We start from the raw sequence: 19,931 nt of genomic DNA, 5'->3' as shown, positions 1-19,931 counted from the left end.
GAGAGAAATTGCAGACTGGTGGAAGCTGGCTGAACCTTTTTGAGATTTAATTTTTCAATCTAAGCTTCGTATCACTCATTCTCCTTCTGCTGCATTTGCTGAATATATCTGATATATCATTTTTATATATGTGGAATTTTAGTTTCCAGGTATGTTGGCAATCTATGTGTGCACAGTCTATATGTATTTATGTGTTTGCTTTGCAATTATTTAGACAAGTGATAGGAAAAATAAGAGAACAAAAATAAATTAGAGGTGGAAAATGTTCCTAATGATGTCTACTGCATGCTGGCTACCAAATGGCTTAAAAGATTTCATGGAAGTATGGTTTGATAGGATAACATCACTGAATTTCAGATTGGAACTGCAATCTAAAAAGATACTCCGTACTTGAAATGCCTGGTTATCTTGCTGTGTAGTTTCTGTGTGTTTGTCTGCTTGACTATCAGATGCAGTCCAGCTGTGTTTGTACCCCATTTTATTTACTGTTTGATGCTTTTGTATAGCTTGAGAGGATTTGTTTTTACCCCAACTGTTTGGATAATTCTTGGTATGAATGCTCATATTTATTGGTCAATTAGACTTCTAGAATGCTCAGTATTTTTCAGTAGTAATTTGCTGGGTTTAAATGATGTAATAATGTTCTATAAACATGACTGACAAAACGCAAGTGACCACTGGCACTGCCATGGCTAGTGAAGTGTCTGAGTGAGCAGGCTGGGAAAAGCCTGTAAGAACAAATTTACTCACTCAGCCTCCTTCCCCTGCCTCCAGTAACTGCAGAGAGACAAAAAATTTGTAAACGGGGTTCTACTATAAAAAAATTATCAACAGTGAAAGGGACAAAATTTGAAACAATAAAGAGAATAATCCAGCTAACTCTAATTAATACCAAGGTGGAAGTCAAAATCTGGTAACCTCCGAAAAGATGAATGGAAATTCTGATTAACAGGATTGTTTTCAAGCTACTAGGTTCAAAATTCACCAGAAAATATTGATTTATTGTACACCCATTAGTACAGGCAATTTTTTGTTCTCTACCTTACCAGACTCTGTATACCTTTGCATTTTCTAGCTCTTTTAGGGAATCCATACTGAATTCACGTTCTCTTTTTTACTGCTGCTGTAGCAGCTTATTAGTTGCATTCTCTGATGTATTTATTGTTTTAGTTTGGATTGAATGTTTTTTGATTTTAATTTTGATTCTGTGTGACTGCACAATAACTTAGTAAAACACACAGGAAGTTATTTGCCATTTACCGTCAGACTCCAGATACAACTGTTGTAATTCACTGAACTTCATTTTTATGATTTCTCAGGCCACTAGTGAATAGTTTGATAATGAAAGAATATTTTTCTTAGCTCTCTAGAATAGCAGCAGTTTAAGGTCATGAAAGAAGCTTGTACAGATAACCAAAAGAAAAGTGTGAGACATTAAATTCTTCCATGTAACTGAATGAGAAAAATGTTCTGTGCATCATCACTGCTAATTTTGGTCTGAATCTATTACACGTTGCACTTGCAGGAGATGACAGTCCTTGCTAGGGCATTTTCCTTTCATTTAAGTTAACAGTGTCAAGAAGAAACAAATCAAAACAAAGATATGCATTGAACTATATGGAATCTTTTCATGGTCCAGGCATTCAGCAGTTGTCAGCTAGTATTCCTCACCCTTGGTGATCCTTCACCTTGGATGGTTCCCAGCCTGAAGCTATTTCCTACCACTATAAATGTTCCCTTTCCTATTACAAGGCCCATTTAGAAACCTGAGTGGGACTTAGGCTGCAAGTCAATCTGGAAAATGTGGTTTGACTTCTAGAGCGATGAGGGAGCTCTTGGAGGTTCTGCCATTGGGTGCTTATCAGTCCAGTCTGGTTACTCTTTTGCAATGAAAAAGTTGGAAATCCTTTAGAGCTCACTTGGTTTCTATTTTATACTTTGGGTAATTCATCTCTACAGCTGTCTTTTTAGTCTTTTTTCACAAGTGGCTGTTACAGGCTATAAAATCTGTTTAAATCTTCTGTGACATAAGCTCCTCTCTCAGGGATACAGTATTTTGTTCACTTTATAGTCAAAATTGACATTTTACCTTAAGTGCTTCAGGCAGAGTTTATTCACAACAGTCATCATGGCATATTATCCATAAAAGGATTTTAAACAGATTTTTGTGCCTAAAGTAAACTTCGATCTAAAATGGTACATGAGTTTTTCTGCAGTACAACTCTATTTTGAGCTTTCAGACGGGAACTATTATGCCTGAAGACACTAATTAGTACAGTAACAGTTATTCCTCTTAGAAGACATGGGAAGATCTTCTAGATCTTCTCTGTGCAGTTAACACCTAGGGGAGGCCGGTACCAGGGTGCTAACTGACTTTCACTTAGGTGCTTGAAGGCAATTGGCGTGGGTATCATAGAGACATCCTGAAGCTGGTTGTCTGATCAGTGATAATCTCTGACATGACAGGTTACATGCAGACTGACTGTCTTGCAGGAGTGATGTGTGTGTCCTTCATTCCCTTACCTCTTTCCTGAATATCTCTTTTGCTGTACCATGTCTGGATTCCAGAACAAATTTTGAGTGTTACTGAAAAGTTATATGTTCTGTTAATAGATAATTAAGTAACAAGGCAGCAGTGTTAACTGAATATAATTCTGGGGTCGAATTGCTTACAACTGTGTTTAAAAGTTTATGTAGAAATGTGAACACAAAGCAACAGCAGAAAAAATATTACTCTTCATTAATGTATTGCTTTTGCAAATATTTAAAAAGTCACTGTCATGACATTTGAGTTTATAAAGCAACAGAGATAGCTTAGAATGAAAATAGTAACTTAAAATTACCAGCAACAATTCATTTCTTAGGAAACTTTCTCAAGACATTAAAGTAATGAAAAAATACCTATTTTTTAAATGTAAGGGTTATGGGTATGTGTTTAAAAGTCTTATCACTTGTTTTCTGCCTGCTGTGTCTTTAAATGTAGACACACTTTTTCTTGTATAATGCATTGTTGAAAGGAAATATAATTTCTGGGCCAAATTTAATATGCAGTGATACCCAAACTACTAACATTCAGCTGCTTCCTGAATGAGTTGCAGGCACATGAATTGCAGGTCTGAACGACAACCCCTTCGTCACTCTGACATTACCATGTCTTATACCACACCATACTGTGCCTATTAGGATCTTTGTCCATCTCTGTCATGGAATTTGACAACATGTGAGTTGAATGGTGCTTTTTCTACCGATGTCTCTGAAGGGCTCTGTCTGATTGCCAGGTGTGTGGGTTATATGGAGTTGCATTGTGTGAATACTGACTTCTGTGGCTCTGTGTTGGATGGCAGTCAGTAAATGAGGCATTGCAGCTGACTGATTCTTTGTCATGGCAGAAAATAAAATAAATGAAAGAAAGCTGAACAGCTTGGTCCAAGCTGAGCCAAGAATGATTTTATCCCCCTTAGAAACTGAGAAGTCATAAAATAGAGCATAGCAATAGATATATCTTTTTCAACCTGAAAATAGTGCTTCATTCTGGACCCTTGTAAGAAAAGAAAACAAAACCAAAGTAAATAGCAGGCTAGCTCTCATGAGTTAAAATCACCCTTTAACCGTGTGGTTTGAGGGAGTAGATCATTCTCCTGGATGTGAGCACTCAGTTTGTATCCTCCCGTTTGCCCAAGGGGCGATCAGAGCCATCACCACTAGGCTGGGGTCTTCCCATGTCTTTTCATCCATTGCAGTAACCATGATTGTACAGAATGCTGTCTAAATGTCCTGTACAAGTGGGAGGAGCTCTCACAGGGAGGATAGAGCACTCTGGTCCAGGCTGTGCCTGGGTCCAGTGCTTATAGGTCTCGCTTCCTTCATTTGGGTGCTTGACTTAGGTACTGGAGAGCTGGTTTTCCTGCTTTTCAGGTGCTGCTGCCTCAGTGCCAGTTTCCATTCACCCAAGATCTCTGTCCTGGTTTTAGCAGATAGGTATTGTTGGGGTTTTTTTTTATGAGTCTGAGAAAGATGTTTAACAGAAATATGTATTCTGTTTTCCTATTTCTTTGTCTGAGACTGAGCCCAAGATGCCTGGTTTCATCTAACCTTAAACACAACATACTTCTATTTATATTGTGATTTGGAGAAGTTGGTTTAAATTCAGTTGTGTTTGAGTATTCATAAAATACGTATTCACTGAAGAACGTGATCTTTAAATTTCAGCCTTTCTTTGATGACTGTGTCTCACCCTCTCAAGTAATACTACCAATCATTCCACTAAAACTAACCCACTTTTGCAAATACAGCTACTAGTTTCTGCCATTCCTTTTCTTCCCACCAACTGCAAAGTTGCTATAGAAGTTACTTGTGAATGTGAAGGAATTATTGTATTTTCTTACATTCATTGAAAAAAAAATGCAAATGCATCCAATACTTCACTAGTTGGTATAATTTTTTTATATATATTTTTAGGCTTTGGCTCATCTTCACTTAATAGACTATATAGGAGAACAGACGGCTTTATTAATAAAGGTATGCTTAAAATATTTACAGTTTTTCAATAGGTAAGGAAAATAGAATAATAAATATGAATTACTCCAATAGAATAATGAATAATATTTCCATTTTTAATTTAATGCTAATGATTGCATTCCTGCATCAGCAATATCAAGAAAGCATGTCATAATTTGGCATGGCTGATATTTAATACGGATGCATCTGTCCACAGCCAGAATAAATGCAGCCATAAATGCAAAAGGGAAACCTTTTCTGTAGTCTAAAAACCCCCTAAAATACAAAGGTTAAAAAAGTGTAAACAATTAAAGGTGAAAATTCACAGTTGCACAATGTATTTCTTGTGTGAAATCAAAGTAAGAGTATTATAAATATCAGTCCTTATATACCTATTTGTTAAAATTTTCTTGAAAGAAGAGATTGTGTTGGGCTATATTCTTTAAGATGCTTTTCCTGTCTCAGAGCCTAAAGGAATAATAAATGATGATAAATTGAAATTGTGAAGAAAGTGCAATTATGCCATGGGGGGTGTGTGTGTGTGCATGTGTGTGGGAGTGATAGAGCATCTCATCCAAATTGTGATTTGATCTTTGCCAATTCCAGGTAGTTCCTGAGGACCAGCGGTTGGTGGTGGCCATCATTTTAGTGCTCTGGGTGTCTGCTTTGGCCTCCTCTGTGATTGACAATATCCCCTTCACGGCTACAATGGTAAGGTCTCTGCAGCACTTGAGCATGCTCCTGGTGTTGGCAAGGGAGCTGAGCCTGCTGATTATTATTTGCTTTTTGTTTTTACCTCTGCTGTGTTGTAGTTTACTTTGTCCCCTGAGATCGAATCATTATCATGAACTTATTTGTACCATTTAGGCACTTAGCTGGCCAGTGCTGCTAGAAGCTACAGTTAGCTGTGGAACTAGGGGTACTGCTTAGCTTCGTTTTTGCACTTTCTCCCTTATATCCATATTTATAGCTGATAAGCAAAACTGTCTTTCTGATGGAAAATATCTGTCCACTGCAGTCAATACTTTCTCTCTGTGTGCTGTGTAGTTATGTAAAGCTTTTTTTAACATCTGAACCTTTTTTTGCTACCTTACTTATCTAATTAGTTTTAAACCAGCAAATAATGTTAAGCATAATAAATGCTTATCAGAGGCTGAGTTTTAATATCAGAAAAGTATAAAATTATAACAAATTAGGGGCAAGCTCAGACAGGTTTATTCAATCAAGTTCTCTGTTCAAAGTCCAATAATCTATTCATTATATCATAGGAATGATTCATTGTTACAGCTTGTTCTCAGCTAACTATAATTTTTCTGTGCCTCTTTTCTTCCACTGTTAGTAGATGGTCACGTCTGCCCTTAACCTGTGTCAAGGTTTACAGCACTTCTTAACAGGGCATATGACAGATTGGACAGATTTGTGACTGCCCTATTGTTATATATTAATTTGGTATTTTAGTTTGATTACCATGGTGTTTCCTGTGGAATTATATTGATTTAACAACAGATTTCAAACAATAGGCATGGAATTATTTCAGGTTGAGTCACTCCCACCAGATACTCGAGGACTAGTAAGCAGTAATGCAGAAATCTTAACTTAGAAGGTTTTGCCTCATATCCAGCTACTGTATGAAAATTGGCTTGGAGCAATACCAGAAAGCACCTACATGCACTTTGACCAAAGAGTCATTTACAGGTTTTGGAAGGAACCCTTTAAAGAACTATATTTTGGGGAATGAATAGAATTGAAATGCAGGAATCTTTTGGGATGGCTGAAGACCACTTCCTTTGTATCTTTGAGAGAGGGACATACAGATGGACATGGGAAGGACCTGTGCCAGTATTTTAAATATTTAAAATGTATATATTTTTCATTCTGTTTTGGGCTGAACCTAAGAAACTGTTATAATTTTTTCTTTTTTAAAAAATAGGCAGAGGGAGGAGGCAGGAAGAAAGAAAAGTGAATGCATATTGTCACCTATGCAAAAGCGGTCAATAACTGAGGTGTTAAGATATTACTGTTGAGATCTAGTGTCAGCTAGCTCACTGAATGAGCTTGTACTTCTACATTAGAAAATACTTACAGAAAATTCCTAAGTAACAAAGTCCCAAGTTTTGATGTAAGATTATATAAACTTTCATTTAAAATAATTTTTGTTTCTTTGGCACTTGGTTCCAACTTAAAAACCCCCACTATTTAGTTTTGAAAGGCAATTTTTCACTGTATCTGTTATGAACTTGTGATGAAGTATATTGCATATATTGAACCCAGCTCTTTTGTAGAATGGCTTTTTACTTACTGGGGACTGAGTGCATGTGTGTAATAAACACACAGTGCAACAGGTATTTCTTGTATCTCCTTTTATTTATTGACTGGCTATTTACATAATAAAGTTGTGATTATTAATACTAGATAGACATCCACACAACAAATTCACTTATTCAGCCACATATTTCACTCACATCTTCACACAGTGGGAGCAGCAGCTTGGAAGTTTACCCCAAGTGTGTACTCAGGAACAGGTGATTATATTGGCATACCTTTATGTACAAGTTTGGTTTCTTATGTCCTAGTGATATAGGAGTATGGGACACCTGCTATGGTGTATTCATGAATGATCCTGTCCATTCCTGACAAAAGGTTCCAGCTACACAGCTGAGCCTGCACTCATAATAATAGAAGACAGATGTGCTGAGGCCCTCCAGGGCTCCATAAATCTCCTTCAGTCATGAACAAATGTCTGCATGACAATGGGGGAATCTCTCTTGTGATTTTTGTAGTCATAGCCTTGATGGATTGGGTAGGGATGTTCAGCCTAGCTTTTGAACTTAAAGATACAAAAACTCTATGTGGTTTCAGAGGTGTCAGCTATATGCTCTGCCTAAGCAAAGAGTGTTTGGAGGATGGCGTCAGAGACCTCTGCCAGTAGTGGAGTTGCTCACCTGAAGGTAGTTAGTCACTGATCAGTAGGAGTTATGGGAAACAAGGCTCACAGGATGACAGCTTGTTTGACTTATACGCAGATATAGATTCCTAAAATGTCATGCAGAGATGATTAAAGGCTTGGTGGCAGCTCATAGTTGAGGATACGAACAGTCTATAATCTTTTGTGTTAGAAAAGTGAGTATACCATGACTTTTGTCTGTATTCCACGGAGGAGACAGTCCTGCCAATCCGCGTTCTGGTTGTGAGCTTCCAGGTGGCTGTGGACAAAACTACTGCGATGACAAGAGTGTCTAGAAAGTCATACTTCTCTGTTCCTTCAGGAGTGGATGTGGTGCAAGAAGACAGGCATCAATTATTTCATGGGATATCCCAACACTGCCTCTGTGTTGCTGGATAAGGTCTTCCATTCTTTCCCTACAACATTACGCAGTGCATGCTGTCTAGACTTGGAGCAGGGAGATGGGATGGGCTTCACACATTCAGTGTAGTAATTGAGAAATGGCATGAGAATGGACAGAAGCAAGGGCCTCCTATGTAAGGTGACTGATCCCCCTGGGCTGAAGGCACTGCAGATAAGAAGAGATTCAGCTACAAATCCTTCCATCTCCTATTACACCATGTTACTTGGTCATGTAGAAGTAGCCCATACAATTAATATGTAGAGTATTTAGACCTGGAACCTGCTTAAGTAGTGGGATGAATATGGAATTCCAGTATAGCCTGAGGCTTGATATGTATGGTGTGTAACTGGAGGGCAGAAAAAGAGAAAAATCTATAGATAGTTCTGTAACTGAGAGATTGTGTTTTCTTAAAAAGACCCAAGTATGGTTGCCCAAATTTTTATTTCAGCTTCATTGTACTAGTGGGATAATCAGATTCATAATGACTTGCCTTGTGCAAGGAAAAAAATGTGAATGCCTTATTAATGGATCTTGGGCCTAGAAATTTCACTTTTTCTGGATTTGGATAAAGTTGATTGGTCTTTTTTAAGTTTCAGATTTGACAGCATTAAAATTTATAGCTGACTGATTCTTACCTTAACAAAATGTAAAAAATTGAAGCTGTAGATCCATATTTAAAATAGGAAAATAAAATATGAATATGTCTGAGCCAGCATTACAAAGAATTCTAGAAATAAACCGTGTTATGAAATGAAGTAATGAAAACAGGTGAGAAATAATTTCTTAGAAGAAAAAATTTTTAAGTACATCAGAATCATAGAATGATTAGGACCAGAAGGGACCTTAGAGAACATGTAGTTTCAACCCCACTGCCATGGGCAGGGCAATTATGTACACAAATAAGGATTCTTGCTTATCCTAAAATGTAAACACACCAAATTATCTGCAGTCTTAAGAACAAAACCTAAATATTTTCAGGTATTTTAAGATAGAACTATGTTAAGGTGCAAAATCTTCATGTATTTAAACATTTTGAATACATGGATGCTTTTCAGCAGCCTTCAGCAACAGCATTGTGAGGATTTCTCTCTTACCAAAACATTCTGAAATTGCAAAGAATCAGATTAGTTTATTATTTGAAGCACCTTACCCTGAACGTTTTCAGTTCAACATCATTGTTAGTCAAATTCTAATTTGCTCTAGACAAGAGTAAATCTTGTATAACCCTGCCATCAAAAATGACAGTACCATGTTGAACTAATGTACAGAGGTCACTAAACTGAAATCTCTGCCAAGAGCTCAGAACACTGCAAGCATTTTATGCTACAGAGGATGCTGTAGAAAGATAATTGCATACATGAAACAGTGGAATGAGTTTCTGAGGGCACTTAGCTTGTCATAGGTTTATTACTTCTACTGTTTTGTCTTGGTGAAATTCTGTTTGTGTTAAACTAAAATATAGCATTGAAGCCCCACAAAGACAAAGCAGTCTTCAGAGTATCCTCCAACTGCTTGTTTCATATAATTTGTCCTGAATGCAAAGATCATTAACTACCCCAAAACAAGAAGAGGATACAGAAACTTGGTTGATGAATTATAATCCCAGGACTTTTCCCTTCTCTTTGAACACTGGAAACTGAAGATCCAGCTTTCTAATTAAATAGATGTTTATACAAGGGAGTGTTTATTATGCTGAAATGTATAAACATGCCTGGCAGTTGTGATAGCTGCCTGCAAGGGATACGAAAATCAATCATTTCTTGTCAATATGTAAAATATGTACTATAGCAAAGTATTTTGGGATTATAGAATAGAATACACTATTTCAGTTGGAAGGGACTACAGGGACCATCTAGTCAAATTGCCTGAACAATCCAGGGCTGACCAAGAACTAATGCCTTTAAAATAAAATGCTGACAGGCTTGGAGCACCCACCAGTTCTCTAAGAAGCCTGTTCCAGTGTTTGACCATCCTCTTGGTAAGGAAATGCTTCCTGATGTCCAGCCTAAGCCTGCCCTGGCAGAGCTTTGGACCATTCCCACACATCCTATAACTGGATCCCAAGGAGAAGAACTTAGCACCTACTTCTACACATCTTCTGCTGGGGACACTGTCGGTACCAGTGAGGTTGCCTTTCTCCCTCCTTTTCTCCAAACTAAATAAACCCAAAGTCCTTAGCCACTCCTCACAGAACATTCCTTCCAGCCCTTTTACCAGGTTTGTTGCCCTCCTCTGGACACACTGAAGTATCTTTAACATCCTTCTTAAATCATGGCACCCAGAACTGAATGCAGTACTCAAGGTGAGGCTGCACCATCACTGAACACAGCAGGACAATCACCTCTTTTGACTGGCTGGTGATGCTGTGTTTGGTGCACCCCAGGGTGCAGTTTGCCCTCCTGGCTGCCAGGGTACATGCTGCTGACTCCTATGGAGCCTGCTGCAGACCAGCACCCTCAGATCCCTTTCTGTGGGGATCTGTTGCTCTCCAGCCACTCCTTTCCCAGTTTATGCTTGTGTCCAGTGTCACTCAGACCCAGGTGCAGAATCCAGCATTTCAACTTGTTACATTTCACCCCATTAATCATAGTCCATGCTCCAATCCTTCTAGATCCCTCTGCAAGGCCTCCTGTCCCTCAAGAGAGTCAGCTGCACCTCCCACTGACTCCCCAGTGACACACTTGCTAATGGTGCATTGAGCTCCTGCATCCAGATCTTTGACAAAAACATCAATCAGAACTGACCCTAGAACTGAACTATGAGGAACACTGCTGGGGACTGGTTGCCAGCTGGATTTAGTCCCATTCACTGCAACCCTTTGACCTCTTCAGCCAGTTCTTCACCGAGTGCACTGAGAACCCACTCATCCCACAGTCGGACATCTTGTCCAGAAGGATGCTATGAGGGACAGTATCAAAAGTCTTCCTGAAATCTAGAAAAACTACACTGCTACCTTCCCACCTTATCGTAGGATATCAAATTAGCTAAACAAGACTTTCCCTTTGTGAATCCATGTTGACTATGCCTGATGATTGCATTATTCTTTAAATGCTTTCAACAGTATTCACATAATCTTTTCCATAATTTTGCCAGGACCTGAGGTTAGACTAATGGGTCTGGAGTTCTCTGGGTCTTCCCTCACCCCCTTTTTGTAGAACTGGAACAATATCTGCTAGCTTCCAGTCAGCAGGGACCTCCACAGTCTCCTAAGGTGTTTGGTAGATGATCCTGCCATAACATCCACTAGCTCCTTCAGTATTCTGGGATGAGCTCCTTCAGGCCCTGTGGACTTCAGCTAATACAGACTGGTTTCTTACAATCTCAGTGTCCAGATTTTGAGTTTGAGACATGCCTTGTGGGGGACTCCAAGAACTCTGACTGTATGTAAAAGCTATGTTGCAACAGCAAATCCAATGCGTATCGATACATCTGGGAGTTGCTTAATCACACCTACAAATTTTCTGTGCATGTGCAATTCATAAAGCAGGTACTTAGTTAACAAGTCTCACACATTTTAATTATTGAATGGTAAGGGTTTTTTTCCTTGTTGGATATCCAACTTCCTTTGAAGAATAAATGTGGTGAGCCATGTAGTGATGGTCTATGTGCCATTCTGTTAATCCTCTGATATTTCTCCTCCTTTTTCAACAGACTAGACTCACAATGATATTCCTTGACAGGCAGACTTGCTCATTTTTTAGGCCTGCATTTTCCTAGTATTGTCATTTAAATAGCCACAGACTTTGTCCTTAGAATATTAGATGACATGATTTTATTAGCAGTATGCTTTTTAGTTTAATTGGCATGTTTTATCAGCTGTATATGCAGGAGCCATCTGTTTATATTTTTCTTTTATTACCAGAAATATAACCATAGTGATTTCCTGTTTTAGCTGCATTTAAATACTATTTCCTCAACATAAGATAATAAACAATTTCCATTAACTACCTGACTGGCAAGGTGACTTAGTCTCTGACAGGTCTTTGTTAGAAACTAGGTAATTTTTGGCCCACTATTTATTGCCTCTAAAACTACCAGGTTGTTTTTTATTTGCTGTATGAATGTTTTGCATGTATTTCTTGTTCTTATTGTGAATTTTATTTTTTAATCTTCTTTGTCTTCTGCCCTACAAGAGTTTTCTGTATCCCATATTTCAGTACTTTAGGATAATGTCTGTCTGCAGAGACAGGTCAATAATCTACAATTTGGGAAACCACAAATATTTCACTTTTTATCCATGTATATTCTCTGCAGTTTTCACAGAAGACATCTTCACCACATGCAGTTCTTAGCAAAGCATGTGCTATGAAACCCCATGGTGTAGAGCAGCAATGAAACTCCAAAATAAAGACATGATTTGCTGATTTTTAGTCATTTTGCATGAATAGACAGAATGGACAATATAAGGTGATGCTTTCTACTGCACTGCACAGCTGATAAGTGAGAATACGCACATTTCCACTTTTATTCTTTTTATATTTGTAACTATGTACTTCCACAGTATATGTTATAAACAAAAATTTTCTTCACAAGGGTTGATTTTTACCAAGATAGCTATATAGACATATGTGCCAACATCTGTAGACACTAGTGTTGTTCTTCTGTATTAGCTTATATCCTGTATATATTATACACATAACACCTTATACAGAATCAAGATGAATAGCTTTCTCCTTTCTGTTTCAAATCTTTGAGGACACTATCCTTTTTCCAGGTACAATTTGAGCTTTTCTGTTTTAATACTTGGAGGGAGATAGTCTTACAATGAATGGGTGAGGGGGATATGGCTTTGCTTTATTGAGCTACATCACTCATCTAAACCTTGACAATCAAGCAGCAGTGTGGGGTGCATCAATATCAAAATTTTCAGTAAAATTAGCAAGTTTTCAGGAAACTAGTGAAACAGAGATTTATCCTGGTAAGACACTTGAAATAAATGGTGTAAGAAAATAAAGCTCTTTTTCTCATAAGATGTTATTTTTCTCCTAATATTGATAACGATGCTGTTGACATAATCTGATGAAGGAATAATGAAGGAAACATGAAGCTTCATAAGCTTTAACTTTTGCTTTTTTGCTGTTGATCAGCACTTTGTAAAACCGTGAAAAATCTTTATTCAAAAAAAGGTAAATCAATGGGACAAAGATATTTATACAAATGCATGTATCACAGCCAACTATACACCAGTTTACAAGGTGTTCTAGCTTGGAGTACTTTTGATGCTATTGTTAATGTTTATGGCTGGAAAGAGTTGTAGAACCAATTTATTTTTTTCAAAAACATTGAAAACTTCAGTGAAAAGTTTCCTTCTACCCCTTTTATATTTTGCTTTTTTGTTTTTAGCACTCAGGTCAGTTATAACAACTAAGGTTTGAGATACTAATAGTTCAAAACTGTTGCCTAACACGTAATTGCATGAATGAATGTGACAAAAAAGTGTTAAAGATGATTTTTGGACAAAACAGAGAGGCAGGTTCCTTTGTAACTGACTGTGCATGATCCTTATCTATTTAAAATGCAAATGCTTAAACAATGAGGAAAGCCCATTGGTTTTAATTGCTTCCCAACATCGCTTCAAGAGTTCTGGCTGATGATCAAGTTTCTTAATTTTTTTTTTTTTTCTGGAGAAGGAAGGTTATTGGGATGAAAATTATAACAATCTGTTTTCACGATGCCTACTTTTAGATAAAAAAATTAGATACCAATGACTTCTGGAAATTTTGTGGAATATAGTTGACATACACTGTAATCCATAATGGTTGCAAAAAATTAGTGTACTTTGTGAATTAACCTAATATTACTATCTGAAACACTAAAAATTTAACTGGATGTTTTGCATTTGTCTTTCATATTATTATTCAAAACTGAAACATACACACAGCATTCCTTGTTGGAAATACTTGTCATTTACAAAGGATATGTGCATGTCAGACCTAACTTCAGGCATGTGTCAGAGATCTGTAGGACTTCTCCCTATATGACTCATAGCCATTATTCTTTGGTAGAGGTGAATTCCTTTAAATAGGGAAAATATTCTAATTCAAGTATACACACATATGCATTGCTAAGGCGTGTTTCAGTGTTTGTCCCTTGCCACAAAAGTTATGTTTTGTCAAGGAGAGAACATGAAAACCAAGGAGGTCAAGTGCATATTTGGGGGTTAAAAAAAGAAAAAGAGATTCAAGCATGTCATACAGTTTTGCACCTTCTCTTGGTACATTGAAATGCATTTTTGTGTTTAAAAGAAGACACAGTGAGATGAAACCTTTGTTCAGTGACTTTTAGAGTGTTTCTTTATCTTTAATCAGTAGAGATTTGCAGGACACAGAGCTCCTGATGCTGAGCTCCTTCACTGAGCAGAGAACCAAATATTCTGATGGGAGTATTAGGCATATGTGGCTGCAAATACCTAGCAGAGAATCATCTCATAGAATTCCTGTCTGTGATCTTTGTTTTACTTCTCCCTTCCCCTGTCCTTCACAGTGCTGTAATTAGGGAGAGGGCTTCTGGAGGGCTGGAGGCCTTTGCTTTCTGCATGGTTTTCACCAGCAAGGTGTGAAAATGGCATTACTTGCTCTGGGTTTGGGAGCTGGCTGGCAACAGCTTCAGGACCAACCTCAAAGCAAGAAAATAGGATTAATGTTTTAATCTCCTTTGCCTAACCACATTCTCTGTGCTGGGCAGGGCAAACACAAAGAGGAATCTAATTTAAAAGATATTGCTAGTCTGCATGGTTCAGATTGTGTCCTGCAACAAGTGAGTTACTGTAGTACATCAGGATACTTGCAAATGATCCTGAGGAACTAAATAAATGGTTTTGGTTCTCTGGCCAAAATTATGTAGTAGGAGAAAATGCTTAATTTTGATAGAGAAAAGATTGAGCTTGCCCTGTGATTTCAATATTTGTGTTTAAATTTTGGGTTATGTTGAAGCACAGCATTGTTTTGAAATACATATGACTGCAGTTTGAATTGCATATCATGTTGTAACAGTGATGGTTTGAGAGAAACCATCAACTAGTTGGTGGGGAGAAATAAAATCTTTCATTACCGTTTACTGGAAAAAAACCCAGGCACGATATTGGGCATGCAGACCCTTCTTTAAGCATTAAAACAGAAACAGAAGTCTTCAGGCAATGTACAATTCAAGAATAATTGTTTAGTTGTTAACTTATTTAGGTTAATCGATTATAGGATTTAAGAGAGATGATTAGCACCACTGACAGAAGGGAGGCAGAAAGGATTTTAATTCTTCATAAAGCCTATATATTGCTCCATACCAAAAGAACATGCACAGTCAGTAAAGCTGAGAGCATCACTCAGCCATCAAAGCAAAAACATTTTTCAGGAAGCAGCTGTTCCATCTCTGAGATCACACCCCTTGAGGGGGACCTGTGAAATACTTTCAGATGACAAAATTGGAGGATTAGAAGCTCTAACTATTCACTACTGAAAATCATAGACCCTGAGAAAGCACTGATTTTAAGACATATTACAGTTATTTCCACTAATTCCTTCCTGCTTGGTCTCTTACTTATTCTTTCTCTCTTCCTTTTGGTCCCATAAACCTCTGTACACATTAAAACCAGGCTAATAACGTTATCAAATCTCCTCTTGCTAATGACCTTTTCTACAGGTACTGATTATACCTTTCTTTCAAACCAAGGAGTTACACACTTAATTTGAACTCAAAACATTTTTCTCAATTAGCATGAAAGTTTTTATTTTATTTATTTTATTTAATTTCTTTTATGATTAAATAATATTCATTAAACTTGCAAATATTTCCCACTGAACTAAATTTACTTTCTCTGGTAAATATATGTTTGAATAAAAAGTAAAATATCAGTTCTGCTTAAGAATTCCTCTTTATCCTAACAGTTCCGGTGCTTTCAACTATAAGAAGGATTTTGGAATTTTTTAGTTAGTGACATAGTCTACAGCCATCTTGAATTGTGAAGGTCTGGGCATCTCTTTCCAGTAAGAAGAGGGCATATAGGTTTCAAGAGGTTTCAAGGTTCATAGGTTTCAAGAGGGGCTATAGATATCAAGAAATGGATGGGGAATTGATTTACAGTCACTGTCAGTTTCCTGTTGAACTAGAAGGATGTAATGGGAAGCACTTGTAACCTTAAGAAAGCTTCAGTTTTGTCAGCAGTATCTCTGTTAGGCTTGACCTTACTTTGGTGATAACTTCTCTTTGGTTTGTGGGACTTGCACAGGCAGTGGGGAATATGATGCAAAGATACTAATTACAAAAAAAAAAAAAGAAAAATTAAAAAACAACCACACACAAGTTATTTTTAGAATCGCTGGTGGTTTATTTAATGAATTTTATTTATATTTATGCTGATGGTTGGATAATGTCTCCTGAATCTCTCTCTTTTTAAACCATAGATTCCTGTACTTCTCAACCTGAGCAAAGATCCTGATGTTAACTTGCCTATGAAACCATTAATATTCTCACTGGCCATGGGTGCATGCCTTGGAGGTAAGAGTTTATGTCAGGAAGCTGTCATGAGGTAAGAGCTATGTAATTATGGTATTATAAACTGGCATAATAAGTTCAATGATTTTATTACACAAAGCATAGGGAGGGCCTGATCCAATTCCTTTTGATTTCAAAGGACTCCTGGATAAGGATCCCAGTCACTCTCTGCTGCTGCCATAGGATTTTTGCAGCCTGTGTTTGAAGACCATATCTGCATAAAGTACAGATTCATAAAGAAGCAGCCCAGATGGTGCTTATAGGGTTCTGATCTTTTGTGAGAGAAAATACAAAGATACATCTAGTTTTCAGAACAGACACCACCATTGCTCATTGAAAAGATGCAGAAATGTGTTACAGTTGAGATCTGAAGGCTTGATTCGAAGTCTACTGAAGTTACTGAGAGGTTTTCTGGCTGGTTCATGGAAATGTTTTGAGTGTCCATTTGCTGACCTATTTAGCACTGCTCATGTTAAAGAAAGCCTTTTTGAAAGTCTTTGGGAAATGTAGCTCAAAAATGAAAGCTAATAGCCATCTCCTAGTGCCCATCTTAATGTTAACTGGGATTTCTTGTATTGTCAGTGCATTAGCACAAAACAAGCAGATGCTTTCATTACTTTTTTTTTTTAATTGTAAATGTACCATGTATGTACTATGGGCCCAGAATTTCATCTCTAAATTAATTAAATTAATGTTTATACTTGATTTTTTTTTTATATTTTGCAAATCGCTTATGAAGGTGTTATAATGTTTCCAAATAACAAGTGTACTAAGTGCAATTAAAATGTACATTCTTAATGAGAAATGAAGTTAATATAATTTTTTTACTACTGAGAATTGTAATGCTAGTTACATTGTATTGGGCTGTGTTTTGATCCCTAAACTCATCATTATATTGTGACTTTAATCTGTTGCTCTTTAAAATCAGTGATTTGAATAATCGGCATATCTTTATATAGATGTTTGCCATAAAGTTATCGTCTTTCTTCACAATTTGCTAATCACTCAACATAGTCTGATTTCATTAAACTTTAGGATTAAAAAAAAAGAAAAAAGGCATAAGGAATATAAAGTTGGCCAGGTTATGCTGATTTATTCTGTGTGGGAGTCACTTCACCAGCCTTGGAGCCTTAACAAGTCTCAGATGATTTTCCTAAAGCATTAGTTATCATCTTAACATAAATTCCTTTAATTTGATTCGTTAAAGGACTGTCAGGATATTAAGAGAGACTTATATGCACTGAGGCAAAAGTAAAAATATAAAGAGTAGCACAGGAATTATTTGAATTAAAGGCATTAGAGAGGTATGCAGAGTGCCCAGGTATGCAGATAGACTCTGACAAATATTTGGATAAAAAGTTAGATCATTATCATTATTAGGAAAAGCTTAAAGTCTTCAGACTGTGCTCTATTAGGATAAAGCTGATCATATGCTGAGTTATACTGGCAAAGGTCTCATAAGCGTGTTAGCCTGAAAATTAATGTGATGCGTCTGACTTTCCTATGTAAAACCAAAATCCAATGCAAAGCATCTTATTGTTAGAGTATGAAAAGTGTGGAAAAGCATTTTCTTAAAAATATTTTTTAGCCCCAAGAAAGCATTGAGGTTTATAGCAAAAGACTGGATCTTATCACTCTTTATGTAACCAAAGGCTCTTGGCAAACAAGACGTTTTGTAGAAGAGACATAACTACATATTTTAGGGTTATTTTTTTACTGCATAATGCAGAGCTTCAATTCTGGTAATTTGATGGCATTTCTGGGGTTCAAGGTAAACACAGTTTATGTGTCTGTAAAGGGAATATAGATGCTCTTTGCTGTGTAAAATGTGTCTCTAAAAGTGAGAAGGGATAAAAAAATCTTGTCTTTTAATCATGAAACTAAGGAAAGTGATGGCCATAGCAGTTCCTGGTGGGATGGTTACAATTTTGAAATCTTTGGGTTTTCCTCAGAATTTGCTGTTTTTTTTCCTTGCAGAAATTTTCTTCAGGTCATGTTAATCTTACATAATTAAGAAATAAACATGGTAATTTTTCTTGTTCTGGAAATTTAGGATTACACTTGTCTCAAATATCTGTAAAACCTTAAATTGTAAGTTAGGAGTCTGGTTGCCCAGGCTCCCTGTTTGATGCTGAGGATGTCTGGGAGGCAGAAATTTATTCAACCACTGAAATTGCCAGATGCTCTCTGCAGAGCACATCAGGCCCCTTGTGTGCAGAACTTCAGTAACTGAGTGGGGTGCCCAAAGACAGGTGTTCTGACAAATCTGCACCTGTACTTCTTTTGTACAAGAGGACATTGAATAAAGCTTTATTCATGAATGCTTCCTATTATAGTACATGATGGACTTATACTACTTTTTGAGACTGAGTTGTATACAGACTTTCCAGTAGTGTCTAGGGAATGCTGCCCTGAAATTTCGGAGGACAAAGGAAGATTGCTAGCTACAGCAATTTCAGAACAAGAGGAGCTCTAATTGTACTACTTCTATTTGCTTGTGAGTTTTAAAATCACATGAAGAAAAGGATTCAACTCAATTTGAGTAAATGCACATTCAGAAATTCACCTGTTAGGACTGTTCAGAACTAGACTTCTACACAGCTAAGACTGTAGAACTAGTTCCTTCACTGAACTGAAGAAATTATACCTAAGATATTATTTGAAAGGGTTTTGTATGTCTGACATTTAAAGAGCTGGCATTTATTTGTCTTTTTATATCTTTTTTCATAATTTATAAAAACTATGTTTTGAAAAAAGAAGAAAAAGAAGGAGGAAAAAAAGATTGAATTCATATCTGAAAGTTTCTACCTTCTGAGTTCTTAGTTGCTAGAACAGAAAAGTGCAAAAAGTATTTCTCTGATGCAGTGACTATTACTGTGATCTGAAGGAAATATTTTCTACAGTGTCTAGTTTTGCAGTATTTTTCTTCTCTGTATATTTTTCTGAAACAACATTGTCACAATTCTGCCAAAAGAGGCAATCTAGGATGCCTACAGCTATGTTATTTCAGCCACACAATCTTGGTTATAAGCTCTACTTCAAGAAAGGAGACAGGAGAGGGCTGCTGGCACTTTTCCTCTAAGACTACAGGGTCAAAACCCAGGTGTGAATAAAATCCATTATCCATATGATATTGTGTTAATTACACCTATTACAGCTATCCGACAGTGTAGATAAATAGTGGGATTTCTCTCAGTGGTCCAGTGCTATAGCTATTCCATCTCTTGGCACCCTTCATCAGGTATCCTGGTGCAGATAGGGCCTTGCATAGTGAAGTATCACTGATTTGTTATTCCTGCTGACTCTGGTCAATAATATCTTAAACTGGTTTTAAAGCTTCAGACACACTGAAGGTAAAAAAAACAGGAATGTTTAGATTTCTAAACCAACCGTTCTTTGTAATATGAAGGAAAAGTAATAGTCTTCAATCAAACATAAACTGTATTAAAATAGATAATAACTAATATTATGGAAAAGACACAATTGTAGCTCCTTTGAAGTTATTTTATAGTTACAATAGATCAACTTTGTGTAACACTTTTCAATTTGAAAGATTTAAAATGGCTATCAAGAATCGAATACATGCCATAAAAATATAGC

General features: G+C 36.9%; 1 protein-coding gene across 1 annotated transcript in view; it reads left to right on the top strand.

Moving 5' to 3' along the window:
- OCA2 (OCA2 melanosomal transmembrane protein) overlaps positions 1 to 19,931 on the top strand; it is a 189,950-nt gene that overhangs the window by 124,854 nt on the left and 45,165 nt on the right. The window contains exons 20-22 of the mRNA XM_005151395.3: positions 4,459 to 4,518; positions 5,104 to 5,208; positions 16,241 to 16,334. Coding sequence (XP_005151452.1) covers positions 4,459 to 4,518; positions 5,104 to 5,208; positions 16,241 to 16,334 — 259 coding nt within the window. The remainder of the gene's footprint in view (positions 1 to 4,458; positions 4,519 to 5,103; positions 5,209 to 16,240; positions 16,335 to 19,931) is intronic.

This window comes from Melopsittacus undulatus, chromosome 2, assembly GCF_012275295.1.
Source record: "Melopsittacus undulatus isolate bMelUnd1 chromosome 2, bMelUnd1.mat.Z, whole genome shotgun sequence".
Taxonomy (NCBI): domain Eukaryota; kingdom Metazoa; phylum Chordata; class Aves; order Psittaciformes; family Psittaculidae; genus Melopsittacus; species Melopsittacus undulatus.
This window is presented reverse-complemented; position numbering and strand designations above follow the sequence as displayed.